Source organism: Oncorhynchus gorbuscha, linkage group LG15 (assembly GCF_021184085.1).
Source record: "Oncorhynchus gorbuscha isolate QuinsamMale2020 ecotype Even-year linkage group LG15, OgorEven_v1.0, whole genome shotgun sequence".
Lineage (NCBI taxonomy): Eukaryota > Metazoa > Chordata > Actinopteri > Salmoniformes > Salmonidae > Oncorhynchus > Oncorhynchus gorbuscha.
Window position 1 is genome coordinate 77,720,933 of NC_060187.1, and position 16,753 is coordinate 77,737,685.

The 16,753-nt window shown below is 42.7% G+C and overlaps 2 protein-coding genes and 1 pseudogene across 2 annotated transcripts in view; 1 reads left to right on the forward strand and 2 right to left on the reverse strand.

Annotated features, from left to right (window-relative positions):
- tapbpl (TAP binding protein like) overlaps positions 1-5,092 on the forward strand; it is a 5,315-nt gene extending 223 nt beyond the window's left edge. Inside the window, exons 1-9 of the mRNA XM_046303017.1 lie at positions 1-266; positions 440-652; positions 778-1,053; positions 1,272-1,472; positions 1,747-1,914; positions 3,931-4,034; positions 4,237-4,465; positions 4,724-4,791; positions 4,932-5,092. The exon at positions 1-266 is cut by the window's left edge and continues 223 nt beyond it. Of these exons, the coding sequence (XP_046158973.1) occupies positions 221-266; positions 440-652; positions 778-1,053; positions 1,272-1,472; positions 1,747-1,914; positions 3,931-4,034; positions 4,237-4,465; positions 4,724-4,791 (1,305 nt within the window). The 5' untranslated portion in view covers positions 1-220 and the 3' untranslated portion in view covers positions 4,932-5,092. The remainder of the gene's footprint in view (positions 267-439; positions 653-777; positions 1,054-1,271; positions 1,473-1,746; positions 1,915-3,930; positions 4,035-4,236; positions 4,466-4,723; positions 4,792-4,931) is intronic.
- Positions 5,093-6,930: 1,838 nt separating this feature from the next.
- LOC123998104 (vesicle-associated membrane protein 1-like) lies at positions 6,931-13,828 on the reverse strand. Its single transcript, XM_046303018.1, has 5 exons — positions 12,884-13,828; positions 10,966-11,116; positions 9,693-9,851; positions 8,024-8,075; positions 6,931-7,336 (listed from the first exon to the last, which is right to left on the reverse strand). Coding segments are annotated over exons 1-5 (381 nt in total). The 5' UTR covers positions 12,886-13,828; the 3' UTR covers positions 6,931-7,319.
- Positions 13,829-14,274: 446 nt separating this feature from the next.
- LOC123997061 lies at positions 14,275-16,276 on the reverse strand (annotated as a pseudogene).
- Between the last annotated feature and the right edge of the window lie 477 nt (positions 16,277-16,753).

Here is a 16,753-nt window from a genome sequence, read left to right on the forward strand (position 1 = left end):
CGTTCTACGTGAACATTTAATTAACCATTTGCAGCTTTATTTGATTTACCTCCAAACAAAAGTGAAAGTAACTTCACTTTATAACAGCCTAACATTTTAACTGTCTCTAAATTGTGTTTGGTTTCGAGCGTGGTCATTAATTAAATTGTGAAAGTAGGGGTCTATTCTGTATATTTATGAATGGTCAATAATTACTGTTAAATAAAAAACTACTGGAAAGATGCTTGAAATTCTGCTTTTTGGATATTTGATTACATTCGTTTCTGGTAAGAATTGTTTTTCTTCACTTCTGACATTTTCTAAACATGAAATGATTGTATATTCTGGACATTAGTCACCTATGCTCACATTCCTGCTCCTTATGACCTCTTCCCGTGCCTCTCTCTCGATCCTGTCCCTGCCTCTCACTCCTCATGCTCCCCCTCTCTCCCTCTCTTAGGCCAGGGAGGAGCAGACGTGGTGCTGTCCTGTTCTCTGGTGGAGGAGGGTAGTGGGATGGGGGGAATGGGAGGTGGGGCTCTCTTTAGCCGCACCCCAGCAACACTTGTCCTCAGAGACCTGGCCGTGACCCCTGATCTTTCACCGGATACTCTGACCCCCTTCAACCCTCCTGCTGTCCCCGATCCTAATAACATCATCTTGGAGGCTAAAGGTTGGTTCATTATCAGGTTCTCTTTTGTACAGCAGAGTTACCTGATGGAATTACCTTCCCCTTCTCTCTCCCTCACACCATCCCTCTCCTGCACTCTCCCTCTACCCCTCTCTGCTTTCTGACAGTTGAGTCTCCTAAGATCCCAGAGGCAGACCTGCTGCTCCACGCTGACTGTAACGAGCAGGAAGTGACATGTGAGATCAGTCGCTACTTCCCTCGTAATGCCAAGGAGGGCTCCACAGAACCAGCCTATTTCATTGGATCCTTGCAGATAGAGGGGGGTGGGCTCAGCCTCACATTGGTCCTGCAGACACTGCCACTGGACCAATCAGATCGTCCAGCTCTCATGCAGAGCAAACTGGAGCTCCCCCTCAGCCAATCAGGAACTTTGCTGACTGAGGGTGAGACAAGGAGGTTATTATAATGCTTTTGGTAGTATGCCTGTTGTAGAGCAGACATGTCATATTGTAATGATGTATAACACTGTTACTCTCTCATTCTCTCATCCGCATCTTCTCTTATCACCCTTCTTTCTTTCTCTAGTATTTTGCACTTTCTCTACTTTTCACTTGCTTCTTTCTCCATAATCCCTCCTTTCTCTCTCCCTTGTCTTCCCCAGTGGTGTTCCTGGTGTTCTCTCGCTCAGAGTCCCACTCCGCTCCTCTAGGGGGCATGGCCCTCCTGGACTGTGGCTTCAGGCAGCAGGCCCCACCCCCAGGGCGGGAGCTGGGGCTTGAGTGGCGGCTGCAGCACAGAGGAAGTGGGAGGAAAGTGCTGGAGATTAGGGCGGGGCAGACGGAGACAGAGGAGGGGCCAGCAGGTGAGAGAATAAAGGCATTATTTAAGTAGTTATGATGGTGCTATTAGTGTTGGATGAGTTAGGTCTACTTACCATCACAACATAAAGTGCATTAGGACCTCCATGGTCAACATTCCAACTTTATTATCTACCCAGAGATGGAAACGAAGAATGTGTTGCTGCTGTCATAGCTAGGAACTCAGAGGTTTACTGAATGATTACTATGAGAATTTTCCCTATTTTCACCTCATTCACCTCATCATACTCTGTTTCGCATCATTTTTTTCTCCTCCAGTACACGTGGAGAGGGAGGGTTCGAGCGTGGATGCCGCCCTGCTGGTGGGGCAGGGTAATGCGTCTCTGACTCTGGCCAGACTGAAGGTATCTGACGAGGGGACCTACATCTGCACCGTCAGTACTGGACTGTACCAGGCCCAGCAGGTCATACAGCTACACGTCACACGTGAGTCCCTCTAAGAACACTTGTGACTGATTGTCTCTTTACATTAGTGGTCAACCAATTATGATTTTTCAACGCCGAAACCAATACCGATTATTGGATGACCAAAAAAAGCTGCCACCGATTAATCGTCCGATTTGTATATATATTTGTAATAATGACAATTACAACAATACTGAATGAACACTTTTATTTTAACTTAATATAAAACATTAATAAAATCAATTTCGTCTCAAGTAAATAATGAAACATGTTCAATTTGGTTTAAATAATGCAAAAACACAGTGTTGGAGAAGAAAGTAAAAGTACAATATTTGCCATGTAAGAAAGCTAATGTTTAAGTTCCTTGCTCAGAACATGAGAACATATGAAAGCTGGTGGTTCCTTTTAACATGAGTTTTCAATATTCCCAGGTAAAAAGTTTTAGGTTGTAGTTATTATAGGAATTTATAGGACTATTTCTGTCTATACCATTTGTATTTCATATACTTTCGACAATTGGATGTTCTTATAGGCAGTATAGTATTGACAGCCTAATCTCAGGAGTTGATAGGCTTATAAACAGCGCTGTGCTTCAAGCATTGCAAAGAGCTGCTGTTAAACGCAGGAAAGTGCTGTTTGAATGAATGCTTACAAGCCTGCTGCTGCCTACCACCGCTCAGTCAGACTGCTCTATCAAATATCAAATAATAGATTTAATTATAATATAATAAACACACAGAAATACGAGCCTTAGTTCAGTAATATGGTCAAATCCGGAAACTATAATTTTTGAAAACAAAACGTTTCAGTGAAATACGGGACCATTCCATATTTTATCGAATGGGTGGCAACCCTAAGTCTAAATATTGCTGTTACATTGCAAAACCTTTGATGTTATGTCATAATTATATACAATTCTGGAAAATTAATTCTGGTCTTTGTTAGGAAGAAATGGTTCACACAGTTTGCAACGAGCCAGGCGGCCCAAACTGCTGCATATACCCTGACTCTGCTTACACTGAGCGCAAGAGAAGTGACACAATTTCCCTAGTTAATATTGCCTGCTAGCATTCATTTATTTTAACTAAATATGCAGGTTTAAAAAAATATACTTGTGTATTGATTTTAAGAAAGGCATTGATGTTTATGGTTATAACTTGGGACATTGGTGCTACAATTGTGCTTTTTTTGTGAATGTGCTTTTGTTAAATCATCACCCGTTTGGCGAAGTAGGCTGTGATTCGATGATAAATTAACAGGCACCGCATTGATTATATGCAACGCAGGACAAGCTAGTTAAACTAGTAATATCATCAACCATGTGTAGTTAATTAGTGATTATGTTAAGATTGATAATTTTTTGTAAGATAAGTTTGACGCTAGCTAGCAACTTACCGTGGCTCCTTCCTGCACTCGTGTAACAGGTGGTCAGCCTGCCACGCAGTCTCCTCGTGGATTGCAACATAATCGGTCCAAAAATGCAGATTACCGATTGTTATGAAAATTTGAAATCGTCCCTGCCGATTAATCGGTTGAACTCTACTTTACATAGGCAGCAGGTAGCCTATGGGTTTAGAGTGTTGGTACAGTAACCAAAATTTTGCTGGTTTGAATGTGGTATCCTAGTGGTTAGAGCGTTGGTCTTGTAACCGGAAGGTTGCAAGTTCAAACCCCTGAGCTGACAAGGTACAAATCTGTCGTTCTGCCCCTGAACAGGCAGTTAACCCACTGTTCCTAGGCCGTCATTGAAAATAAGAATTTGTTCTTAACTGACTTGCCTAGTTAAATAAAGGTTCAAAAAAATAATAATTAAATGCCCGAGATGAAAATGTGAAAAATCTGTCAATGTGCCCTTGAGCAAGGCACACCCTAATTACTCTTGTAAGTTGCTCTAGATAAGAGGTTCTGCTAAATGACTCAAATGTACATTATTTCTCTACACATATGAACATGCATTTATTACATTAGGTGTCTATGTCATGTGTGACATACTGTGCACACGATTCACATCTAAATACGAAGTCTCTCTGTCTTCAGAACCTCCTCATGTTTCTCTCTCTGAGGAGAAGCTGGTATTTCGGGATGAGTTGCCCCAGAAACTGAGCTGCCACTGCAAGAACTACTACCCTCTGGATGTCCAGGTGTGTCTGGTGCGGTCGACCAATGAAATATCCAGTCATTCATATTCACAGATACCACTGTTTCAAAGTGGTTGGCACACAAGCACACAGCGATCATACCTCTAATGAAATCAGAAGATCATTGGTAGGTCATCGTACAGCACTTATAATATGAATATCCTAAATATTACAGACATTATACTGAAACTCTCTTCTCTCTCAGATGGAGTGGTTCTCCGTCTCCTCTACAGACTCAGAGCCTAGCGTCCTATCAGACCAGGTGTCTCTCTCCAGCCATCGGCAGCACAGCGACAGGACCATGTCCATCTCCTCCCACCTCACCCTTCACCCCTCCACCTTCCCCCCTGGAACCACGGTCACCTGCAGAGTGACCCACCCGGCCCTGGAAACACCCCTCTCCCTCAGCCTGACAGTAGAGACACCTGAGCCAGGTAGGCTGCTATAGACACAGGCATTAGAGGACAATAGGAAATTAGGTGAACATCAGCATTGCTGATGGGTCACATTCATTAGGCGTGAATGGACAACTAAAATATAATGAGTGTTCTTATCAGGCAGGTTCAGATACTGCTCTTTTGCTAAATGTTTTCTCCTTTGGGTGCCTGCTGACTGTGAGTCATTGGGAGAACCTGAGCAGAAACAAAATGGTGTCCATTCATATTAGTCCAAACGGTTCCCTGTTGTTACAGATTCCTACTGGATGGTTCTGGGTTTTCTGGTTATCACCGTTCTGTTCTTCTACCAAGTGATGAAATAGGTAAGTTCCCCATGCTCCCTATGGACCTCCTTGTATTTTTAACTATTTGTAGTACGACAACAGTAACCTAAAAATGCAAAGCAAATTTCTGTCCAAACAGACAAATAATACATTTTTCTTCTTTTTTTTTTCTTGCAAAGAGTTCCAACCTAATTCACAGACGTGGATTCTTTCAGGGTCGCAGAGGCACAGCACCTGAAGCTGTTGAAAACCAATATCTTAAGAGTTGCTGTAATGTGAATTACTGTTGCACTATAAACAGTTGTACATTTTCTTCAAATAAATGTTTTCTTTGATAGTATCATTGGTGTTGTTCTCTGAATCTGGAGAGACGGTGTGGGATTATACCTGTTCATTTTCACTTCAATGATGAAAACATTCATGTTGATGATTTTGTTTATTAGCATCAAGTGGTAAGCATGCGTTTAAAGAGTTCTCACGATCCAGTTGTATCTCTCCCAGTATTATCATGTTGTATCATTTACTTACCTAATAATATTATTGCACAATATTATTAGATCATTGTTTTGAGGAATCACCACTATTTTCATTCATAAATGCAATTTACACATATCTATTTTTTTTTTTTTTTTACAATGTGTCAAACAGTCCCTCTTTATCAACCATTGAGAGGAAAATTATATTTTCTCAAATATCCAACACCAAAAGTAAAATATAAACCTACTAAAAAACACATTTTCAGGAGCAATAGTCTGGCAAAGACTTTATTGTACTACTTGTACGGTACTATGGTTTTCGTTTTTTCCCCGTCAGAATACTACTGTAGCAACCATCGTTCTCTGGTTGTGTATTAGTTATTTTGGAAGCATGTGAGCAACAAAAATTTGACAAACTCTTGAGCTTCATTACATTGCATACGCATGAGTTATTAATTGGGCGCATAGATACAGTAGCCTATACACAGGTCCTGAAAACCACTAAACCAAACAAAATTAATGTACAATCGGCAGTTAAGTTTCAGAAATGGCAGATACATAGGTCACACAAATAGGCAAAACTATGGACATCGTCTGCCATGCAAGTCAAGTAAGACACAAACACTACTTCCATTTGGGCCTATAGGCTATTGTAGGTAACAGCCTAAAGTCTACTGTAGATAACAGTGTGTGTTTTTGTTGGTTTGATGTGCAGGAAGTGGGTTATTTGGGGGGTTATTTCCTCTCCAGATAGGGGACAGTCTATTGAACCATTCCTCCCTAACCCTGTACCCTCTCTACTAGAACGTACAAGAGTGTCTGAACACAACCACAACACAGTAAAGCTGCTCACCAATCAATCAAAAATGTACTATGCAGTGTTATTACACAGACCTGCCTTTAGGTGTGTCCAGAGTTAATGCTGTATAGACTTTTGTCTGCACTCCTGAAAGAGTACTCTATGTAGGTACAGACTGTCTGTTTCTGTCTGTCAATGTCAATCTAGCTAACTGTCCGTCTGTCTGTCTGTGGTACAAGAATAAAGATATACTAAAAGTCAGTGTCCCAAAAGTGGTTTCTGCCTTTTCCAGTATCCTTCCTGGCTTTTCTTATTCTCTCTCTCTCTCTCTCTCTCTCTTAAACACCACAGTCAGCGAGTGAGAGGAAGAGGGAGGTAAAGGAAAAGGCTGGAATGCCTGTCAAGGCCTACATCAACTAACCCTGGAAAAAGCTACTGGCTACACTGATTTGGATCACAAGTACACACACATGACAAAATGATCATACTCTTAAACATGACCTTGTATTAGTAAGTAGTGTTTATAATGGTAGTGGTATGAGGTAGGGGATCAGGAGGGGTTGTTAGGTACTGTATGTCAGTATCAATTTACAAATGTGGTACGCTCTCCAAAAGGTAACACCAACAAGCTTTGGCGGATAGAAAGAACTGCTGCACTCTTTCATTGCACTCACTCTCTCTTTCTCCATGCTCTCTCTCATTCACTTCTTCCTTCTTTCTCTCTCTCTCTCTCTTTCACTTCTTCCTGCTTTCTCTCTCTCTCTCATTCACTTCTTCCTGCTTTCTCTCTCTCTCTCTTTCACTTCTTCCTGCTTTCTCTCTCTCTCTCTTTCACTTCTTCCTGCTTTCTCTCTCTCTCTCTTTCACTTCTTTGCTTTCTCTCTCTCTCTCTCTCTCTCTCTCTCTCTCTCTCTCTCTCTCTCTCTCTCTCTCTCTCTCTCTCTCTCTCTCTCTCTCTCTCTCTCTCTCTCTCTCTCTCTCTCTCTCTCTCTCTCTCTCTCTCTCCCTACTGCACACTTCAATAATGTATGAGACGCAGAGGCAGGAGAGAGTGAGTGAGACAGCACGCCAAAACAGAGGAAGAAATATGGATCAAAGAGAAGGGAAGGGCAGGAGGACAAAGAGAAAAGAGAGCAACAACATCTACACACTAGCGTCATGTTTAAGTGCTAGATGGAAGACCTGGTGTGGAGGAAAAGGGGGCGGGACTGGAGTTTGGATTTGTGTCGATTTTGTTTTCTTCTTCTCTCCTATTCCGCTCTCATGTCTGTGTCCTGCCACGGTGGGATTACTCAATAGAAGAAGTACACTATGAGAAAGATGGAGAGAGAGAGAGAGGAAGATAAAGAGAGGGGGAGGGAGAGAGGGGGGGATAGGGAGAATAATGATCTTTGCATTCAGTGGGCTATATCTACACATTTGTTGTTTCTGCTGAATGACTGGTAACAAAGGCCTTATACTGTTTCAATCATTTACTGTAATAAGTTGTCATGAATTATTGACATAAGAGTAGGCACTAGGAGACAGTCAGGGAAGGGCAGACCTGGGCCTGTTATAAGTGCACACTGATTATAGCTGTGGCCTTCGCCTTAATATCTACTGCACTTGACTAGTATGGATTCAGAATTGCATTAGTGGAAACCAAGACTGTTCTCAGGACAGGCCTGGTTGTAGCTAGATAGTGTTAGCATTTTAGCTAACCCTAACCATTTTCCTAACCTTTACCTAATTATCCTAACCTGCTACGTTAATTATCCTAAACCACTACGAAAAGTAACTTCTGCTAGTCAAAACTGGCAGACCTTCCCTGAGAGCAGTGTGAGTATCCGCTAATGCAATACAGAAGTATGGACATTCATTTAGTCATCTGCACAAGAATTCATATGCCAATAAATTTCCAAATGAAGTTTAAAAGACGTGAAGAAACCGTCTAACTGACTACATGCGAGTGGGTATCAATGAATGGTAATAGGGGAAAGTGAATAATGGTACTTACAGAAAAGGACTCCGACCACAAGAACTCCAATGATACCCATAATAATCATCATCTGGAAAGAAAAGCAAATGGAGAGTTAAAGGCTTTCTTTATTATTCTATTCTTCTAGTTAATAAACCTGATAGATTTTCCTCAGGATGATTAAACATTTTTTATTCAGGGGTGAAGTCGCTGCGGATTAACGTTAGTCCTGCTGACCAAACACACACACACACACACACACACACACACACACACACACACACACACACACACACACACACACACACACACACACACACACACACACACACACACACACACACACACACACACACACACACACACACACACACACACACACACACACACACACACACCAACCCAGCACGATGACAAACACAAAAGGCAGAGCGTAACATTTTATAATAATAATAATAATAATAAATAATAATAATAATAATAATTTTATCACACTCCCTTGTGTCCAGTCAGTGTATTTGTGGTGCTATTGCTATGCAATTAATAAGAATAACTGCATATAGAGAAAACTCTGCAGTGAGAGCCTCCCTATTTCCCCATTCCCCGGAGCGCCGCTCCTCTCGCCCACAGACGCTAATTAGGGGATTAGTGCACAGGAAAGGGGGGTGACAGCGTTCCAGGGACAGACGCTGTGTGTCCACCTCAGCACCCTGCACCTCAATGGCTCACTTGGTTGGTGGAGCGTGGTACTGGTTGGTGGAGCATGGTACTGGTTGGTGGAGCATGGTACTGGTTGGTGGAGCATGGTACTGGCTGGTTGAGCATGGTACTGATAGGTTGAGCATGCTACTGGTTGGTTGAGGATGGTACTGGTAGGTTGAGCATGTTACTGGTTGGTTGAGCATGCTACTGGTTGGTTGAGCATGGTACTGGTTGGTGGAGCATGGTACTGGTTGGTTGAGCATGGTACTGGTTGGTTGAGCATGGTACTGGTTGGTTGAGCATGCTACTGGTTGGTTGAGCATGGTACTGGTAGGTTGAGCATGCTACTGGTTGGTTGAGCATGGTACTGGTTGGTTGAGCATGCTACTGGTTGGTTGAGCATGGTACTGGTTGGTGGAGCATTGTACTGGTTGGTTGAGCATGGTACTGGTTGGTTGAGCATGCTACTGGTTGGTTGAGCATGGTACTGGTTGGTGGAGCGTGGTACTGGTTGGTGGAGCATGGTACTGGTTGGTGGAGGGTGGTGGTGTTTGGTGGAGTGTGGTACTGGTTGGTGGAGCGTGGTACTGGTTGGTGGAGCATGGTACTGGTTGGTGGAGCATGGTACTGGTTGGTGGAGCATGGTACTGGTTGGTTGAGCATGGTACTGGTTGGTGGAGTATGGTACTGGTTGGTGGAGCGTGGTACTGGTTGGTGGAGCATGGTACTGGTTGGTGGAGTATGGTACTGGTTGGTGGAGCATGGTACTGGCGTTGCAACACCACCACAGTTGTGGTTCTGAATGATTCCCCCATGGGCCACATACAGTACACTGGATATATATGTTAACTTGAATATAGGACAGTATACTGTCACTTTGGATAGAAAGAGTTGGCTAAATAACCATATTATTATCATGATTAATATTACCATTACCTTGCAATTCTCCTGAATATGATCATTTTAAGTCCTTTTGGATGAAAGTGTCATTGATCACTGTCATTACCTTTGCGTTTTTCCACCAGTATTTGCTCTTGAGTTTGGCTGCACAGCTCTCAAACTGGGAGGCCCCGGCCTGGAGAGCATCCGCTCTGTCATCCAGCTCCGACAGCTTCTGATCCCTCTCCAAAACCTTGTCCACATTCACCCGCATAATATCCACCACCTGGAGAGGAGAGGAGAGGAGAGGAGAGGAGAGGAGAGGAGAGGAGAGGAGAGGAGAGGAGAGGAGAGGAGAGGAGAGGAGAGGAGAGGAGAGGAGGAATTTACTGACAGCCCAAGCCATAGAAGTCCTCATCACACAATTTAATACAGCATGAAACCATTCCCAAGCTGCAGTGCAGTCTATTACTAAGATAAATTGATCAACCATGTTATTTTCTATATGTTAATAGCTAACATAACTTTGGCCATAGAAATAGAATATATTAAACATCATCATAGACAGCCATGTTGTATCATATGCTAGCCATGTTGTATCGTATGCTAGCCATGTTGTATCGTATGCTAGCCATGCTGTATCGTATGCTAGCCATGCTGTATCATATGCTAGCCATATCGTATAGTATGCTATCCAAATTGTTATCGTGGGTATTGTATTTTGGAATACTTGTTACAACATTTCATAGCGCTTCATTCATTATGCACACACCACAAACACACAGCAATAAAATAACAAATTCATGTTGTCAGGTCGATGGAATATCATGTTGATCCCAGAAAGCCACACCCTGACGAAGACTGCATAGCCAAAGCATTACTGAAATAAATTGTAAAACAAATCAAACTGCATTGTAGAGTAGATTAGACTATGCTAATCTATTTTTAGATTTCCCAACAATCAAAGAATGTCACAAAGAAACAATCTATGTCCTTTCCTTTTCTGTTAGCTCTGTTTCTACAGCTTGACTCATGACCACATTTCATTCCAGAAGGTTGGTCCTTTACTTCTGCCCTCATCCCCCCCCCCTTCCCCTATTTCATTGAATTGGATAGATGAAAGCAAAATGGGGGAAACTGGGTGGCGCTGTTGCTTACACCAAGGAGAGTGAACGAGTGCAGAGAGGAGGGAGCAACTGGAAATGCAGCCCAGATCTGGCCTAATTGCTGCTAGTTGTCTCACGCTGTGACGTCAATCCCAGATTGACAAGCTAGCTACTTGCTGTAGTTTAAAATGTTGTACTATATGGTTTGGCATGAGTGGGAGTACTGTTAGGAGCATGGTATCGAAGCCAGGAGCAGATTGGTTGGTACTGTACGTGTGTGTCACACCAGCTCACCTCCTCCACTTGGGCTTGTGTCTGTTGTAGCCTGCGGTTGCTGGAGGTGTTGGGAGGAGGGGGTGGGGGCCCTCCACCTGGGGCTCCGTCTGCTCCTGGGGCCCCTGGGGCTCCGGGAGGTCCAGCTGGGGGAGCAGCATCTGGGGCAGACCTGGGAAGGGGAGAGAAGGAGGAAGGGACAGAGAGGAGAAGAGATGGGAAGTGAGAGGGATAGGAGAGGGGGAAGGAGGGAGAAGGGAAGAGGGGAGATGAGGAGGGTAAGACTTTTTTTACATTACAGTAATTTAGCAGTCATGAGCAAGCTGAAACAACCGCATTTTAGAGGTGTTGTAACTAAAACAAAAAAAACAAGAAAAGCCTTGATAACAGAACTCAGTGATAAAAGCGATTCAGATTAAAAGTTCAAAAGCACAGAAGGGCAAGTATAATGAGGAGAGGGGAAAGAGGAGGAGGAGGAAAGAAGGGATATGAGATAAAGGATGGAATTGGAAGCCAGAGAGGGGAAGAGGGAGAGGAAGAGTATTTGAGAGGCTGTATCGCATTTGTAGAAATCAAGACTGTTCTCGGGGCAGGTCTGCCGGTTTTGACTAACAGAAATGACTTTCATAGAATATTGGTAGAATGCCCTGAGAACAGTCTTGGTTTTCACTAATGCGATGCCGCATGGGGGAGAGGAAGGAAGATGAATGATGAGGTACAGAAAGGAGAATAGCTGTTGGTGAGGAGAATAAAGGGAATAAAGTCAGAATTGTACATAGATGCCTCCCTGAGAGAGAGAGAGAGAGAGAGAGAGAGAGAGAGAGAGAGAGAGAGAGAGAGAGAGAGAGAGAGAGAGAGAGAGAGAGAGAGAGAGAGAGAGAGAGAGAGAGAGAGAGAAAGTGGGAGAGAAAGAAAAAGAGCGAGAGGGGGGAGAGAGTCAGAAAGAGAGAGAGAGTCAGATTAAGCAAGAGGGAGATAAGAAGAAGAGGACGATGAGAGGAAAGGCCAAAAGAAAAGTAAGGGGAGGCTGTAGGGATGGTGAACAGGAGAGATTGGAGAGAGGGTTAAGAGAGAAGGATAAGAAGAAAGGGAATAAATGGAGAGAAGAGAGAGAAAAGGCAGAAGGATTCAAAGATGGGGCAAACAACTAATTTGGTTCAGAAGGGTAAAGAGAGGGGGAGGAGGGGTGGTGAGGGAAAGGGGAGGGGGGAGAGGGGGAGCGTTCTAACACAGACAGCCTCCATGGACTCATCTGGGGGTGTTGGTCCTGACTTAGACTATTGAAATTAGTCAAATATAAAGTAGAGGCAACCATTCCATCCACCATATATATATGAATATGAAGAATATAGCCATCATTCGAAAGACATGAACTTGTTCTATACTGCAGGTGCAGGACAGTCTCATGCCAGATGTCATGCGTAGCACCCTACTGTATTTCCTCCTGTAACAGGAGAAGAAGACAAACATCCCAGATGTCATGCGTAGCACCCTACTGTATTTCCTACTGTAACAAACATCTCAGACCAATCAGTTCACATTGATATTGATTTTCTAATACTTCACAGACATTTGATAACCTGGAAGTCCCTAGAACCATACGGTACAAAACCCATGGTATAAAGAAAGAAAACATCATTTCAGCTGAAATAAGCCCATTTTTAATTAAAATAATCAAGCAAAAAATGAATTTCTTTTGAAGCCCAGAAGAGGACTGAGGGTAATCAACTACAGTAGACGAGATCCATTATTCAGAGCTGCTGTGACGGAAAAAGACTTGCGTCAGCAAAATACATTAAGCTAGAACAAATCAATAGAGCATAGAAAGAGCCTGACAACGTGATATAAATACTCAACATACTAGAATAAAACATGTTTAGTGAATAGAACAAATGAATAGAATAAGTAAAAAAAGAGGAAGCCCTGCATTGATACTCACATCTTCTATGCAGCTGCTTGGAACTGACTCACTGTCAGTGAGCGTTGGGGGGGGGGGGGGGGGGGGGCGAGAGACGAAAGGGGGAAGGGTCTGAAGTAAAAAATAAAAAAGCGAAATCACAAAAAAGCAATGGGAAAAATCTCTGCTGTCGTCCAAAGATGTCCAGAACCTCAGAGACTCGACTGATTAAAATGATGCATTAATAACAAACGAATGAAGAAGCTGATGCAGTAACCTCAAAGCAATGCTTTAGCACCGCAAGTCATCACCAGAGTACCGCAATACCCAGGCAAGCGTCGGGTAATAATTCGCTCGAAGAAAGGCAGCGGTATAAGAGGTTGAAAGTGAATACGGCTGATGCACAGATTCTCAATTTCAGTTCGTAAAATCCATAAGGGATAAATCCAAGGACGCTTGGCGAATTTCTTTAAATAATAAATCTATGCAAGAGAAGTCGTGATACTCCAAAGATGCTGAGTCGAGATGCTCAAAATCACACCAATTGTTTAGATTGCACGTTCCCCTTCAAAAGCTAAACACAACTGATTTCACTTTCCTTTACATTGCCCAATTATATAATTTCACTATTTTCCAGTGGTCTAGTTTCAGAATTATCTAACACCACCGTTGTTCCCCCTCTCCCGGCGAGTGTGTGGAAGCGTATCTGTGTGTCGGTTTGTGCACTAGTTTCGTTTGTGTGTGTGTGATGGCACTATACTGCAATAATGCGTCGCTCCCCTTCCCCTCTCTCTCTCTCCAGTTGGACTCATAACGATGGTGCGGTACCTCTTTACCAACCCCCTCTTTCTTGTGCTCCTCTCTCTCTCTCTCCACACTTTGCAGTACTGCAGTTTTCTCTGTGTTGGATAGGGCGGCAGGACGACACTGCGGTACTTGGTATAGAATGTTGACTCTGCTACCCCCTCACGCGCTCCGGCTTGTAAGTGCTCCTTTCTCTACCCGGATGACTAGGCTTCTCACTAACCCCCAGTTATAGACTACTCTCTCCATATTATAAAAGCTCTCTGGCCCAATGTTTGATTTATTCCAGTTTCATAATGACCACAACTAGGTTATTCCTCTTTGGTCCACGAATCAAAGCGAGATGGGAGGCAGTGCGAACATTACTGCACAGCAGTGAGCTGCGGTATGGAGCCATATAGCCCCATTGGTTGCGTTGAAAACGGGCTAGCCAGGCCGTGGGGCAATTTAATATGGAGAATGCTTAGTCAAATTCATATCTGGTCAACTGATTGATTATTGAATATATAACTTTATAAATTACTGCTATTGGCACAGTCACATGGATCAACAATTTAGGTCAAAATGACTAACTACCTTTAGGTCAAATACTAATGCGGCCTTACAATAAAATCACTCAAATGTAATGACAAGCTTCTGTTTATTATCATACCCGCAACATTACTTACATTAGTCCCCAATGTGTTAACATTTACAGACCATAGAGCATCAAACATTTGTGTATATTTCCACTTCTAGGAGTTCATAATGGTTCAAAAGATGTATTTTACAGTTGAGTGTTGATTTAGTGCTAACAACAATACTAAATGAATCCAACAGTCTGAATGTGGTCCAGTGGGCAGGTTGTTAGTACAGTAGTAGATTAGCATTGTTAGCCAGACCGCTCAGTCCCAGATCAGATCAGCGATGTTTCCCAAAACGGTTGAAGTGTCGATAGAGGAAGCGGATCCTCTTCTCCATATCGTGTTTGTCCTGTGTCATCATCCTGTCTCCTACCATCCTCTTCTTCCTCAGACGCTGCGCAGCTCATTGCCATGGAAACCCTTCACACAGACCGGCCAGACGATCAGGGCCTTAGGGTGGGCTTTGAAGTCACCTATAGACAACACGTTAGAGATGTAAGGCCTGTTATAGCAGTGTGTGTGTGTGTGTTTTGGTTAACCCCCAAAAAACAGCACTGTACCATTTTGTATCAACTGGCAATATGGTAGAAGCCTTACATGACATTTTTAGCAAGGGGGGGGGGGGGGGGGGGCAAAAGTGACATTTTCAGCATGTGTCCATTTTCATATCTACCTAGTAACCAAGAGTATATTTAAAGTTAGTCCAGAGAACAGCGTCATGTTGCTGAAATGGTTCGAGTCTCAAGAGACTGGGCAGCACTTTCATAAAGATATTAAAGTTATGCATCAACTCAATGTCTTGACATCATGTCAAATGAGCTTTGATTTGAAACTGATAACTTCCCAGTTACCTAAAATTCCTATGTTGTCATAAACCCCAAACATGCTCCTCTTCTCAGTCCACCTTCTTCAGCTCAGGAATGGCATTCATGTGGACTGGACAGCACACCCCTGAAACACACATTTTGATCTCATTAGCTGGGCTACATTCAGTACCAATAGACTTCAACTGACAAGACCTATAATACTGACTAATGCTACAGTATAAAAAATTGTATGACACCTAATGTATCAGTGTCCTGTTTGTAATACACACATTAAAACTTCTTGTTACGACACGTATCAAATTCACAGGGCCCTGGTTGGAAAATTGTGAGCACGCAAAATAGGCCTATCATTATGAAATTTGTATTTTATTTAAGTAAGTCAGGTTAATAGCAAATTCTTATTTACAATGACAGCCTAGTGGGTTAACTGCAGAACAACAGATGTTTACCTTGTCAGCTCGGGATTCCATCTAGCAACCTTTCGGGTACTTGCCCAACGCAAAGAAGAAATAGGCAACCTGCTGCAGCTACAAAACATTCCATCTGAATTGCAATGTACCTACCAGTGTTAATCTTACCTACCAGTGTTAATCTTACCTACCAGTGTTAATCTTACCTACCAGTGTTAATCTTACCTACCAGTGCTTAACTGTCTGGTTGTGTGGAGTGGCAAGCCTTCAGCAACCCTCTCAACAGAGACATAGCTTACCTGAAATACAGAGGTCGTTAATCATTCTGGAAAGGTAAAATAGCTGACGTTAGCTAGCTAACTAAATAAGAAATTGTACAGCACACGACCAACATATTGCTACAGCCTAGTAACATTACCTAGCTACTAGTTTTGTACAATATTTGCAAAAACAAAAGGTAATGTTAGCTAGAATAAAATGCTGTCCCTCTTTGCCTACAAGTTGACCTAGCAAAGCTAGCGTAGCAAACAGGCAATACCGTGTTTCCCCGAAGCGTTACACGTCTTTATGACCTTGTATTCGTCAATCTAATATGATAATAAAATCAAAGGCAATCGAAATTCACGTTTTAAAGCTTCGACATGCATAAAGTCATGCGTAACAAACGGGCATCTCCATGTTACTACGATTCCCAAGATGCAACGCGCATTTAACGTACAACTCCTAAACATCCGCATCAACAATTATCTGTTCATAGGGCTCTCTTTTTTTATAGGTCTACAAAGTGAACTACTGTAGTCTACATTTTATCCACTAGGTGGATACATTCACTTCATACATTTTCACCCACCACATACGCATAAACACTATGAAGACTCACTCATTCACACGCTGTGTTGTTTCAGTCTTACTGTAACAAAAACAGCTGAATGGAATAAGGGGCGTCTGTTTCAAAGAAGCAAGCGCAGCAGAAATTAATTCGGTCTACTTTTCAGTTCTGCTTTGACGTCAGTGTCCTTCTGCGGAAAATAAAAATGAAAAACACGTATTACAAAAAATATAACATTTCATTGATGGCCCTACACCTATATTGACTTCTGATACTTGCACGCCCAGATGTTATGAAAATATTGCAGGATGCCGCATGATTTTGGTAAATTTTACGGGCCGGGTTTACAAAGCATTTGCACAAGTGCAATGTATAGGAAAGGCCATTTTGGGATGTTTATATAAAGAATGTCTCATGTA